Source organism: Oncorhynchus keta, unplaced genomic scaffold (genome assembly GCF_023373465.1).
Source record: "Oncorhynchus keta strain PuntledgeMale-10-30-2019 unplaced genomic scaffold, Oket_V2 Un_scaffold_4195_pilon_pilon, whole genome shotgun sequence".
NCBI classification, from domain to species: domain Eukaryota; kingdom Metazoa; phylum Chordata; class Actinopteri; order Salmoniformes; family Salmonidae; genus Oncorhynchus; species Oncorhynchus keta.
Genome location: NW_026290935.1, coordinates 50,992 through 65,989, shown reverse-complemented (window position 1 = coordinate 65,989; position 14,998 = coordinate 50,992). Strand labels below are relative to the sequence as shown.

General features: G+C 45.6%; 1 protein-coding gene across 5 annotated transcripts in view; it reads right to left on the bottom strand.

Annotated features, from left to right (window-relative positions):
• The window catches only part of nktr (natural killer cell triggering receptor), a 102,930-nt gene extending 90,585 nt beyond the window's left edge, over positions 1-12,345 (bottom strand). Inside the window, exons 1-3 of one of the 5 annotated variants that reach the window (XM_052516243.1) lie at positions 12,212-12,345; positions 5,328-5,411; positions 376-450 (exon numbers count right to left, since the gene is read on the bottom strand). In XM_052516243.1, coding sequence (XP_052372203.1) covers positions 376-450; positions 5,328-5,411; positions 12,212-12,230 — 178 coding nt within the window. In that variant the 5' untranslated portion in view covers positions 12,231-12,345. Of the gene's footprint in view, positions 1-375; positions 451-5,327; positions 5,412-5,648; positions 5,781-11,237; positions 11,352-12,211 lie in introns of those variants that run through there. The other 4 variants (XM_052516244.1, XM_052516242.1, XM_052516241.1 and 1 more) reach the window with 4 other exon arrangements.
• Positions 12,346-14,998: the final 2,653 nt, after the last annotated feature.

Sequence of the window (14,998 nt, the reverse complement as noted above, 5' to 3'; positions counted from 1 at the left end):
CTCCAATTATACATGTAACTCAGACTGGTATGCCTTCATCCCGAAACACCTATCTCAGATAGGGTCAGACTGTGTGACACTTTCACCATCTCCTGCAGCAGCTCTTCCTCCAGGGAGAGGTACTGTAGCTGTTACTGTCTCAGTACAGTGATGTTTCACCACATCATGCAGCAGCTTTTCCTCCAAGGAGAGACATCTTCATGGGATTGGAGGTAATGTCTAACTGGATGTTCATTATAGACTAGGTACATTTAATACATCTCATAGGTGGAGGTTAAGATCGGCTTCATGTAATACTGAGTTGGAACTCTGCTCTGTGGGGGATACATAGACAGGATGAAACATCCAGACCTGCTGTGTCTGGTCAATACTCACCAGTGCACAAACTGAGGAAGTTTTTGCTAGTCTTGGGACAGACATCGGAGAACAGTTGATAGACTATACGTCCAACTGAAAAAGACAGAACAATTTGTTAGGCTTGACTGAGGAATCAATCTGAAACATATCCTGGGCTGACAGGTCTCTCTGGCCAATAAATATTTCTAATGGCAGTATGGCACCTGACCAATCATCTCAACATCGCAGTTATCACTAGGGCTGGGACGATACCAGTATCGCACAATTTTTTCCATGGCAAAACTGAATACATAAAACCACTCTTTGGTCCTTTAAAACCTGCTGTATGTAAAATATTGTATATGCTATAGCTTGGAAAATGAATACATTTGACTCTGGGTGACAACCTGCTAGTTTCTACCATTGGGGCTGCATTCCTAAAAAAGTTCAATCCGCTTCCTGTTTTGTTTCTTTGCTATGATACCACTGCCAGCTAGCCACTCCAACCCCCCCACCCCTCCCTAGGCAGGGAGGTGGGGGGGTTGGAGCCTGCCTAGGGAGGGGTGGGGGGGTTGGAGCCTGCCACTGCCAGCTAGCCTACAAAGTCAACAACGCAGCCACTGCCAGCTAGCCTACTTCAGCAGTACTGTATCATTTTAATCATTTTAGTCAATAAGATTCTTGCTACGTAAGCTTAACTTTCTGAACATTCGAGACGTGTAGTCCACTTGTCATTCCAATCTCCTTGCACTAGCGTAGCCTCTTCTGTAGCCTGTCAACTGTGTCTGTCTATCCCTGTTCTCTCCTCTCTGCACAGACCATACAAACGCTCCACACCGCGTGGCCGCGGCCACCCTAATCTGGTGGTCCCAGCGCACGACCCACGTGGAGTTCCAGGTCTCCGGTAGCCTCTGGAACTGCCGATCTGCGGCCAACAAGGCAGAGTTCATCTCAGCCTATGCCTCCCTCCAGTCCCTCGACTTCTTGGCACTGACGGAAACATGGATCACCACAGATAACACTGCTACTCCTACTGCTCTCTCTTCGTCCGCCCACGTGTTCTCGCACACCCCGAGAGCTTCTGGTCAGCGGGGTGGTGGCACCGGGATCCTCATCTCTCCCAAGTGGTCATTCTCTCTTTCTCCCCTTACCCATCTGTCTATCGCCTCCTTTGAATTCCATGCTGTCACAGTTACCAGCCCTTTCAAGCTTAACATCCTTATCATTTATCGCCCTCCAGGTTCCCTCGGAGAGTTCATCAATGAGCTTGATGCCTTGATAAGCTCCTTTCCTGAGGACGGCTCACCTCTCACAGTTCTGGGCGACTTTAACCTCCCCACGTCTACCTTTGACTCATTCCTCTCTGCCTCCTTCTTTCCACTCCTCTCCTCTTTTGACCTCACCCTCTCACCTTCCCCCCTACTCACAAGGCAGGCAATACGCTCGACCTCATCTTTACTAGATGCTGTTCTTCCACTAACCTCATTGCAACTCCCCTCCAAGTCTCCGACCACTACCTTGTATCCTTTTCCCTCTCGCTCTCATCCAACACTTCCCACACTGCCCCTACTCGGATGGTATCGCGCCGTCCCAACCTTCGCTCTCTCCTCTTCCATCCTATCATCTCTTCCCTCTGCTCAAACCTTCTCCAACCTATCTCCTGATTCTGCCTCCTCAACCCTCCTCTCCTCCCTTTCTGCATCCTTTGACTCTCTATGTCCCCTATCCTCCAGGCCGGCTCGGTCCTCCCCTCCCGCTCCGTGGCTCGACAACTCATTGCGAGCTCACAGAACAGGGCTCCGGGCAGCCGAGCGGAAATGGAGGAAAACTCGCCTCCCTGCGGACCTGGCATCCTTTCACTCCCTCCTCTATACATTTTCCTCCTCTGTCTCTGCTGCTAAAGCCACTTTCTACCACTCTAAATTCCAAGCATCTGCCTCTAACCCTAGGAAGCTCTTTGCCAACTTCTCCTCCCTCCTGAATCCCCCCCCCCCTCTCTGCAGATGACTTCGTCAACCATTTTGAAAAGAAGGTCGACGACATCCGATCCTCGTTTGCTAAGTCAAACGACACCGCTGGTTCTGCTCACACTGCCCTACCCTGTGCTCTGACCTCTTTCTCCCCTCTCTCTCCAGATGAAATCTCGCGTCTTGTGACGGCCGGCCGCCCAACAACCTGCCCGCTTGACCCTATCCCCTCCTCTCTTCTCCAGACCATTTCCGGAGACCTTCTCCCTTACCTCACCTCGCACATCAACTCATCCCTGACCGCTGGCTACGTCCCTTCCGTCTTCAAGAGAGCGAGAGTTGCACCCCTTCTGAAAAAACCTACACTCGATCCCTCCGATGTCAACAACTACAGACCAGTATCCCTTCTTTCTTTTCTCTCCAAAACTCTTGAACGTGCCGTCCTTGGCCAGCTCTCCCGCTATCTCTCTCAGAATGACCTTCTTGATCCAAATCAGTCAGGTTTCAAGACTAGTCATTCAACTGGTCCTTCTGTGGCTCAGTTGGTAGAGCATGGCGCTTGTAACGCCAGGGTAGTGGGTTCGATTCCCGGGACCACCCATACGTAGAATGTATGCACACATGACTGTAAGTCGCTTTGGATAAAAGCGTCAGCTAAATGGCATATATTATTATTATTATTATTATTATTATATTAACTGAGACTGCTCTTCTCTGTATCACGGAGGCGCTCCGCACTGCTAAAGCTAACTCTCTCTCCTCTGCTATCATCCTTCTAGACCTATCGGCTGCCTTCGATACTGTGAACCATCAGATCCTCCTCTCCACCCTCTCCGAGTTGGGCATCTCCGGCGCGGCCCACGCTTGGATTGCGTCCTACCTGACAGGCCGCTCCTACCAGGTGGCGTGGCGAGAATCTGTCTCCTCACCACGCGCTCTCACCACTGGTGTCCCCCAGGGCTCTGTTCTAGGCCCTCTCCTATTCTCGCTATACACCAAGTCACTTGGCTCTGTCATAACATCACATGGTCTCTCCTATCATTGCTATGCAGACGACACACAATTAATCTTCTCCTTTCCCCCTTCTGATGACCAGGTGGCGAATCGCATCTCTGCATGTCTGGCAGACATATCAGTGTGGATGACGGATCACCACCTCAAGCTGAACCTCGGCAAGACGGAGCTGCTCTTCCTCCCGGGGAAGGACTGCCCGTTCCATGATCTCGCCATCACGGTTGACAACTCCATTGTGTCCTCCTCCCAGAGCGCTAAGAACCTTGGCGTGATCCTGGACAACACCCTGTCGTTCTCAACTAACATCAAGGCGGTGGCCCGTTCCTGTAGGTTCATGCTCTACAACATCCGCAGAGTACGACCCTGCCTCACACAGGAAGCGGCGCAGGTCCTAATCCAGGCTCTTGTCATCTCCCGTCTGGATTACTGCAACTCGCTGTTGGCTGGGCTCCCTGCCTGTGCCATTAAACCCCTACAACTCATCCAGAACGCCGCAGCCCGTCTGGTGTTCAACCTTCCCAAGTTCTCTCACATCACCCCGCTCCTCCGCTCTCTCCACTGGCTTCCAGTTGAAGCTCGCATCCGCTACAAGACCATGGTGCTTGCCTACGGAGCTGTGAGGGGAACGGCACCTCAGTACCTCCAGGCTCTGATCAGGCCCTACACCCAATCAAGGGCACTGCATTCATCCACCTCTGGCCTGCTCGCCTCCCTACCACTGAGGAAGTACAGTTCCCGCTCAGCCCAGTCAAAACTGTTCGCTGCTCTGGCCCCCCAATGGTGGAACAAACTCCCTCACGACGCCAGGACAGCGGAGTCAATCACCACCTTCTGGAGACACCTGAAACCCCACCTCTTTAAGGAATACCTAGGATAGGATAAAGTAATCCTTCTCACCCCCCTAAAAGATTTAGATGCACTATTGTAAAGTGGCTGTTCCACTGGATGTCATAAGGTGAATGCACCAATTTGTAAGTCGCTCTGGATAAGAGCGTCTGCTAAATGACTTAAATGTAAATGTAATGTAAATGAGTATGGCGATACTGGTATGGTCCCGGACCTAGTTGTCACTGCCATTCTCAACACATTGGACCGCAAGTCAACACCCTGGACACCATGTCGACACCCTGGACACCATGTCGACACCCTGGACACCATGTCGACACCCTGGACACCATGTCGACACCCTGGACATCATGTCCTTCTGTAGCTCAGTTGGTAGAGCATGGCGCTTGTAACGCCAGGGTAGTGGGTTCGATCCCCGGGACCACCCATACGTAGAATGTATGCACACATGACTGTAAGTTGCTTTGGATAAAAGCGTCTGCTAAATGGCATATATTATGTCGACACCCTGGACACCATGTCGACACCCTGGCCACACATGTCGACACCATGTCGACACCCTGGACACCATGTCGACACCCTGGACATCATGTCGACACCCTGGACACCATGTCGACACCCTGGACATCATGTCGACACCCTGGACATCATGTCGACACCATGTCGACACCCTGGACATCATGTCGACACCATGTCGACACCCTGGACACCATGTCGACACCCTGGACATCATGTCGACACCCTGGACATCATGTCAACACCTGCCTAGCATGCTCCCCAGAGTATGGAAACACCCACCCAGCTCGCCCTGTATATATAGTGTTACTGTATGCAGTAGCTTGTACAGTAAACGGTAAATAGGGCATGCATCCAATCTGGAGCACAATAAAACAGTGACTGTTGATATTTAAAGCTCTGGCTTTATGATTTAATATCCTGTTGCATTTCAAATAAGAGTGTTGGGCCTGTCACCGAAAGACTGTTGGTTGAAATCCCAGAGCAGACTTGGTAAAAAAAATCTGGTCTCAGCTTTCAATAGTGCAACAAGCCTAGCCCAGGCTATATGTAAAACGTGAATGAGAATGTCAGAGCAGCAAGGTCCTGTCTCAGCATTTTCTTAGTCTGGCAGTGAGCCATCACCGGGTGGTTGTTGACGCGTCTTACCTGGTTCTCTGTTGATCTCCACATCAAAGTAGCACTGAGGACGCTCCTTCACCCCCATCCTGACCACAGAGCAGACTGGGACACCTGCAAGGCAGAGAGCGAGAGAAGGGGGGAGTGAGAGCGAGCAAGAAAAGGGGGAGGGAGCAAGAGAAAAGGGCATTACTACTATAGGCAGACCTTTACGTCAATAATATTTTTGCCACATTTGCACAGTTGAGGGAAATGTACGATCTCCCCGCATCTAACTTTCTTTGACATCTTCCGAAACTATGTGCCACTGAGGCAATTACACCTGCACGCGAATTGTATATTTTCATGTACCTCGCCCCTGGCTCCAAGAGTTTGATCTCTTTACAGCATATGACTCTGTATCCATACAACATTTGAAGGAGACCTGGGAGGAAGACCATGGAGATTACTGATGACTGTTGGGCTGATTGCCTTCAAGATATTCACTTGTGTTCCCGACACCAACTTATTCAATACATATAATTCTTTACCTCACGTTAGTCTCATTCCAAACGTCCTAAACTGTTGGTTATCTGCACGAACCCAGTCTTCACTATGAGTTATCGATACATCAATTGTCTTAAATAATTTATTTACTAACTAAATAATCAATCAAACACAGAAATGCATAAACAAACAGTAGATATGGTTACAAGGAAATGGTAGCGGAAGTTCCCTGGTGGGATAAACAAAAGGGGAGTGGGGGGGGGTGTCGACTGAGATACAACACACTACCACGTGATAATTATAACAATTGAATGCTAATCCTTTGTACATGAACGCTCAATCATTCAGGAATAATTGCAATCAATCAATATATTTATGCTCAATGTGTCGTCGTGATCTCTGCTGGAGAGTTTGTCCGCCCTCTAGCTCTCTGCCGTGGTTAGATTGGATAGTTCAGAGTAACATTCAGCAATGTTGTTATAGAATAGATGTTTCGGCGGTTGTTGGTCTTCACGTTCAATGATACCGAATTCCTAGCTGCAGACTAGTAATTAATATCAAAGACTTGTTCTATTCTGTCGGTTCGATAGTCTGAGTTTAACCACGTGGTATGGTTAGGAATTCAGCAATCGTCTGAAACCTTAGCCCTCTCGTAATTGAGAGAAGCATGGTCTCCAGATAAATTCCCACGGTGGGGTTATATTCAGAAGAGCAGAAAGGGGTTGTCCCATGACGCCAGATCAATGTCTGTGCTCATGGGGCGGGCCAAGGATTTAGTTAAACTCCAAAGGGAATTGGAGTTTCCTTCATTAAACAGTTTAAAATCACATTACATAATTTCACAAATATTTTCATTAATTAATTTTCATTCATTCATTTTTATACAACAATTAGATGCGATCCTCACAACTGAGACTCGTGTATAAACAGGGTTATGGTAATGTGGCTGTACTGTCTCTGAGTTTCACAAAATTGTACCAAACGGACGAGTTCGTAGCTGGCTACTTCACCGACCGTTTATACATTCTCCAAAACATGAATATTGTTCAGTTCAACAATTTCTGTGAGGTGGAAGAAGTTACATTGTTCGCTCTATGAAAACTCTCTCTCTAGACTGTCTGGCCATGAGGAAGAATCTCCTCCAGGAATGTATGACCTGCCTAACAGAGTCTGGTGTAGGGTGAAAGAGAGAGGGGGGGATGGTACTCGCTGTACCCAAAGAGGGCAACGTCATGACACTCCACTATTCCTCTACCAATTTACACACGTTCTACTGAAAATCTGCAGAGGGTACCCTGGGTCACCTCTTCTGGTCATGCCCCAAACTGCACACATTCTGGCAGGATATTTATTTAATGAGTCTTTCTCATTAGTATACAGCTGTAACCTCATACCAGCCCCGGATACTGCTGTTTTAGGAAGGTCACAGCACCTAACGACTTTAACCAACTGAGAACAGAAAACATTACAATATGGCATGTTTATTGGAAAAATAACCATTTTGAGCCTTTGTAATAAGGAGACTGTCCCGGTTTTTAATACCTGGTTAGATGAAGTCACTAGCTTGCTACATGTGGAAAGGATTCCACATGGCAGATCTAATACATTTGTTAACTTCTCTAGGATAGGGAGCAGCATTCAGAATTTTGGATGAAAAGCATGCCCAAATTCAACTGCCTGCTACTCATCCCCAGAAGATAAGATATGCATATTATTAGTAGATTTGGATAGAAAACACTCTGAAGTTTCTAAAACTGTTTAAATCATGTCTGTGAGTATAACAGAACTTATGTAGCAGGCGAAACACAGAGGAAAAACCATTCAGATGTTTTTGAGGTCACTCTCTTTTCAATGAGTTTTCATTGGGAATCCAGATTTCTAAGGGATCTTCTTGCAGTTCCTACAGCTTCCACTGGATGTCAACTAGAAATTGGTTAAGACTTTTCCTTTGTGTAATGAAGAAGTACAGCCATCCAGAACGAGGGTAACTTGTAGTGTACTGTTAGATAGAGGCGCGTGACCAGAAAGCTACAGTTTGTTTTCCTCCTGTATTGAACACAGATCCTCCAGTCTTCAATTTTATTGATTATTTACATAAAAAAATACCTAAAGTTGCATTACAAAATTAGTTTGAAATGTTTTGGCAAAGTTTACAGGTAACTTTTGAGATTTTGTCACGTTGCGCAAGTTGCAACCGGTGTTTTTCTGGATCAAACGCGCCAAATAAATTGACATTTTGGATATATGGACGGAATTAATCAAAAAAAAGGACCCATTGTGATGTTTATGGGACATATTGGAGTGCCAACAAAAGAATCTCGTCAAAGGTAAGGCATGATTTATATTTTTATTTCTGCGTTTTGTGTCGCGCCTGCAGGGTTGAAATATGTTCTCTCTCTTTGTTTACGGAGGTGCTATCCTCAGATAATAGCATCGTTTGCTTTCGCCAAAAAGCCTTTTTGAAATCTGACATGTTGGCTGGATTCACAACACGTGCAGCTTTAATTTGGTGTCTTGCATGTGTGATTTCATGAATGTTTGATTTTTATAGTAATATTATAAAGGTGCATTGTTATGGCGAAAATGTGCTTCCCCAAACTTGAAACTCACACACAGCCTATGCATAGGTTAGTGATTTTGCCATTTGTTACTTTTCTTATTGGCCGAAGAAAATTAAATGTGGGGAACCCCCACTGTAAGGGACACAGAACACCAGCTTGGCTGTTTAGCTCATATTTTTAACTTGATTGACCGGGACACAGAGTGACACCCCACCCAAAATGGGCAGGGTTTGAGGACAAGGAAATTGATTTGAATACCAGGGAGGACACACAGTGTCTACTAACTAGTCCATAGCCTATTGAAAGTCTGCTAGATTGGTAGGGAAAACACTTTGCCAAGTTACATGACACCATAGGCCCTTTTTGAACTGGGCAAATGTTTTTGATCAAATTGTCGACCCTAGCCCAATTAAGGAGTAACGTTAGGCTCCTTTGGCAGCCAAAAACGCCATCTAAACACGAATCAATTCTCAATTGCTTTAAGGTTCATGAAGCCCTCTACTTTCATATTGTATCAAAAAATAATTTCACAAACGCAAAATACATTTACTGTACATGGTTTTAACATTTGCAGCAGACGGTACTTCAGTGACAACGCATTTGTGGCATCCATATTCCGCTTACACACATGTGTTCAGAGATGCAAGATGTTAATTACCGTCTGTTTTCCGTGAACAAGCGCTGTAACATGAATATGGCCGTGTGGGAACCCCAACCCCGTAAAAAGCTGCAATAACTGAACCTTGTTTTTATTAGTTCTCGCTAATATCAACGACATGTTCCTTGTTTCCAAAACCGTAACGCGAGTGATGCGTTTAGATTTAGAGCAAACGTTGAGGCACTCAACGACCGGAAAATACCATCTTCATTAAACACTAAAGATAGTTACAGTCGCGCCCATTGTTGACCTACTTTCACTTTCAGTTAGGATATTGTCTGTAGCTACTGCTAAGTACTGAGCCATGGTTGCGAGGTTCATTTGTGTTGGAGTTTGAACAATTATAGTACCAGCACATAGTATGCCTGCTAAATCGACATATCCGCCGTGACTTGATATGCAATGTTTACTTGGCTGTGATCTGGCTGCTGTTGGTGACTGATCTGGCTGCTGTTGTTGACTGATCTGGCTGCTGTTGGTGACTGATCTGGCTGTTGTTGGTGACTGATCTGGCTGCTGTTGGTGACTGATCTGGCTGCTGTTGGTGACTGATCTGGCTGCTGTTGGTGACTGATCTGGCTGCTGGTGGTGACTGATCTGGCTGCTGTTGGTGACTGATCTGGCTGCTGGTGGTGACTGATCTGGCTGCTGGTGGTGACTGATCTGGCTGCTGTTGGTGACTGATCTGGCTGCTGTTGGTGACTGATCTGGCTGCTGTTGTTGACTGATCTGGCTGCTGTTGTTGACTGATCTGGCTGCTGTTGGTGACTGATCTGGCTGCTGTTGGTGACTGATCTGGCTGCTGTTGGTGACTGATCTGGCTGCTGTTGGTGACTGATCTGGCTGCTGTTGGTGACTGATCTGGCTGCTGTTGGTGACTGATCTGGCTGCTGTTGGTGACTGATCTGGCTGCTGTTGGTGACTGATCTGGCTGCTGTTGTTGACTGATCTGGCTGCTGTTGTTGACTGATCTGGCTGCTGGTGGTGACTGATCTGGCTGCTGTTGGTGACTGATCTGGCTGCTGTTGGTGACTGATCTGGCTGCTGTTGGTGACTGATCTGGCTGCTGTTGGTGACTGATCTGGCTGCTGTTGGTGACTGATCTGGCTGCTGTTGGTGACTGATCTGGCTGCTGTTGGTGACTGATCTGGCTGCTGTTGGTGACTGATCTGGCTGCTGTTGGTGACTGATCTGGCTGCTGTTGGTGACTGATCTGGCTGCTGTTGGTGACTGATCTGGCTGCTGTTGGTGACTGATCTGGCTGCTGTTGGTGACTGATCTGGCTGCTGTTGGTGACTGATCTGGCTGCTGTTGGTGACTGATCTGGCTGCTGTTGTTGACTGATCTGGCTGCTGTTGTTGACTGATCTGGCTGCTGTTGGTGACTGATCTGGCTGCTGTTGGTGACTGATCTGGCTGCTGTTGGTGACTGATCTGGCTGCTGTTGGTGACTGATCTGGCTGCTGTTGTTGACTGATCTGGCTGCTGTTGTTGACTGATCTGGCTGCTGTTGTTGACTGATCTGGCTGCTGTTGTTGACTGATCTGGCTGCTGTTGACTGATCTGGCTGCTGTTGGTGACTGATCTGGCTGCTGTTGGTGACTGATCTGGCTTGCTGTTGACTGATCTGGCTGCTGTTGGTGACTGATCTGGCTGCTGTTGACTGATCTGGCTGCTGTTGTTGACTGATCTGGCTGCTGTTGTTGACTGATCTGGCTGCTGTTGTTGACTGATCTGGCTGCTGTTGTTGACTGATCTGGCTGCTGTTGGTGACTGATCTGGCTGCTGTTGGTGACTGATCTGGCTGCTGTTGACTGATCTGGCTGCTGTTGGTGACTGATCTGGCTGCTGGTGGTGACTGATCTGGCTGCTGTTGTTGACTGACTCCATGGCGTTTGTCACAGTTTGTTACCATCTAGCTCTCTTGGAAAGGCACAATACATATGATACGAATGTGTTTTATCAAGCTGGTTTTATACGCCAACAAGCTAAAGCCGTAGTAGGCTGCTAGCACACGTTCATTAGCTAGCTAACGTTAGCAATCTCAATTTAACACGTTAGTTAGCAAGCCAGCTAACCTTGCGATGTCCAGGCCGTTTGTTGAGCTAAACAAACATCGGTTGTTTATTGATTCCCAGAGGTTGACAAGATGCCACCATTAATACAAATAATAAAAAATAATGACAATAATAAACAATATCGTTTCGATGAAGCAACCAACGCAGGCTTTACCTACCTGTGATCTGCGCACGGTAGCTGGGCGCTGTATGAATGCAACAGCCGTGTGCGAGGATCAAAACTGCAATGTATCATGGGTAATTTGTCTGACTGATCAACAAATAATGAGCTGTTATTTGATGCAAGGTGATTTGTAGATCAGTCAATCGACCGTCGCCTGTGTCATGTTAAAAAGGTCCGTGCTAAAAATCTTCCCAGCGTGAAATTAGTTCCGAGGCGTTCTGATCGTGACGGCATGTTGTAAACTTTTTACATGACACCCTGCAGCCGTTTCGATGCTTTCTAACACTGTAAAATAAGATGTATTTCCCGCTCGAGTTCGTTAGGGATGAGCCTTTCGAGTATTTTCTGTGAGCCGGCTCATTTGGTCAGTTCACATTAAAGAGCAGGGTCTTAGTTCAAAATGCTTCAAAATCGACCTAGAACAATGAACAAAATTGCAAATCTCCAATGTTAAACACAGAAGGTGGGCTACCAAGATGTCAGATCGTGAAAAAATACAAATACATTTTTACCTGGCCAAATTAATATAAAATAATAATACAGAAACGCACACACAAAAAAAGAATCAGCGTGGACGAGATTGAGGTGCTCTCCCCACCATTTATTATTTCTTTAGATAGTTACTGTGTAACTTATCTGCAGAAAAACGTTGTTCTGAACTCAGAAAGCAGTACTAGCGGTATGCAAATCAGGGAGCCAAATGAACGGCTATTTGACCGACGAAATTCGGTTCCCGACTTTAACCAAAAATATCATTTAAAAAGGAGCCGTTCGTTCGCGAACGACCCATCAATAGATCCCGTAGGAACCCAATTCTTCACAATAGAAAATAACAAATCAATCAAAGCGGCTACCAGCCTTTGGAATAAAAGTCTCAGAGGAAGCACTGTAAACTACTGAAGTACAGTATAAAAATAACTGAATAATGCGTCCAAGATGTCTGACCATTGTTTAAGGTGATCTACTCACGCTCGCATACACCATTCATGTCTACATCCAGGTTGCAGCCGGTGTATACATGCCAACTTCACATGTGTACTCAGGGAGCCGCGATGACGTCATCCAAAAACATGACAAACATTGGTTGAATATAACATGTTAATATCCTCCTAACTGTGAGTCAATAAATAAATAAAAATCATCTGCTTCGCAATTATTTGAATTATTTAATTTATGTTTTGAACACAAAGGTAATGACTAAAGTGTGTTATTAGGAATGATCAAAATCTGACTTCTCTATGGGAATTGTCTTTCTGGGCCGGGCGTCAGTTAAACGGCAGTACCAAAGCAAAACTATAGGATCAGTCGAAACTGTGCTTGATTCGAGACTGAAACCCGGGCCCCTTGCTGTAAAAGCATTTATATACACACTAGATGACAAATAGGGGGCGCTATGTTGAAGCTGTAGTGCCTCCATCTTGGCTCTCCCCTCACCGTTGTAAATAATATTTTGGAAGCTATAGAAATGCATTTATTAATGTCTACATTTGTTTTATACCATGTGTATTATATTATAGACACCTTAATGTATACTGTAATGAAACAGCAGGGAGCAGGTCTCGAACCCTCGACCTTCTATTCTAGCTTGAGGTCCGGCGCGCTATCGACTCTGCCGCAAAAGCGTGCTCGTGGGGCAGGGTCGATTTCCGCGACCCAGGGTCGTTACAATACTTTGACATATTATGTGAGCTAAACATAAAAATAAAATACATCAAAACATTTTACTGGCCCCACTACAAAAAAAAACTTAAATACATGTAATTTTGTCATTGAAACATTTAATTGAAATACTGTAGAATTCCATTCATTCCTATGGGGAGTGCCAATATGGCCGACATGTGGGTTCAAAGCCTCTCAATGGCCAATACATAGCATCAGCAATACAGGGTTTATATACTGTATCATTTGTGTAAACATTGAAGCATTGAGTTTATAAAGAAGAGAAGGCTGGTAGCAGCAGCCAGAGTGTGGGTGAGTGGGTGTGTCGAACAGAAAATAGTGAGCGTGTGAAATGTTGTGGGTGTGTGGAACAGGCTCTAGCAGTCAAACAAGGAAATGGTTCCAATTGTTTTTCCACCATTCATTTTTTTCCATAGGGGATTTTAGAAACATTAAATAGAAGGGTTAAATAAAAGCTGTGTTTTGTGTACACTAGGCAAAGGTAATCTCTGGATTCACTAATGTTAGCTACATTTAGTAATGAATAAATTGACTAAATGTCTTTGAATTGACAATTCTATGAACTGTATTGTGCATGCTTTAAATTGACACAATACCTGTTAGCAAAGGTGTCAGCAAGAGAGAACATGCAGGAGCTGGCAGGGATTTGTAGTGTTGCATGATGCCTACTTTTCAATAGTATTTTCGAATCAGAGTAGAGCCTACACAAAACACAGCCCTTGTTTTAATAGTTTCTAACATTCCCTATGGGAAAAACGATTGGAACAATTTCCCTGTTTGACCGCTAGGTTTTATGACACCTTCACTGTGGGGCTCTAGATGGTTTTGATCGAGCAGTGTTTTTTATTTTATTTTATTTACCACGAGACTACCACAGAGTTTATAAACCCAGAGGCGAAAAGTCACAAAACTTCCAAAACAATTGGCGTGTGACTGACTGATCTACAAATAATATTGAGTAGTCATTTGAATATCAGTGAGTCTCAACTCGCCTTTAAAGTCAGGTGCGATGTCAAATGTCTTAAGTAGTTGAACATGTTACTCCAACCTAGTGAAAGTGACAAACTGACACTTTTTTAGTTGTTAAAAACAACTTTATACTTTATATCGGAGTGCCTTTGATTTGACGGCCCATACATTCGCAACTCGGTGCGAGATGACTGTTTCTGTGCATGAGTTTAGCTAGCCGTTGCCACATTCAAAACAACTGGGAACTCTGAAATCTTCAACTTCCAACTTTTGGACAATTGGGAACTTGAGGGGAAAAATCGTTTTGAACAGTCATCCAACTCAAATCGTTTTTTTCCCCAGTTGTCTTGAAAGCACCATTAGGCAAAGTTGGATAGCTAATCTCATGTGCAGAAACACATCATCGGGTCTAACGGTCGTCTCACACCAAACTGCGCATCTGCAGGCCATCAAAATCACTTGTTCCAAATCAAGTAGTTTTTGACAAATTAAAACGTGTCAGTTTATCTCTTTCACGACGTTAGAGTAATAACATGTGTAACTTCCTAAGACATTGGGCTCGTTTGAATAGTGAGGTAAAAGCAACCGACTGTTGACGAAAGTCTAGGAGAGATGTTGGGGCAATATGACTAGGTCCCTGGTATACAGAAAAAACCCGAGCCCTGAAGCTTGTCTTCATGCCTGCTTCGCTGACTTGCCTCGTCATATCGTTGCCGCTCTGCTTTAGCTGCCTCCAGTTCCTCCCTTGGACGGCGATACTCCCCAGCCTGTCTCCAGAGTCCCTTTCGCCACGTTGCTTTGTCCTTTGGTGGTGGGAAGTTCTGTCACGGCCGTCGAAAGCAGTGTGGTGAGCGTACATTTTTCCTTAATTTAAAATGACGGCAATTAAACAATAAACCATACAAAACGACGTGAAGCTTAAGGGCAAAAGTGACACAAACAAAGACAACTTCCCACACAGAAAGGAGGGAAAAGGGCTACCTAAGTATGGTTCCCAATCAGAGACAACGATATCACACCCTGACCAACCCCAAAATAGAGACATAAAAAGCTCTAAGGTCAGGGTGTGACAGTTACTGACTTTCCATTTGCATTCATTATCCAAAG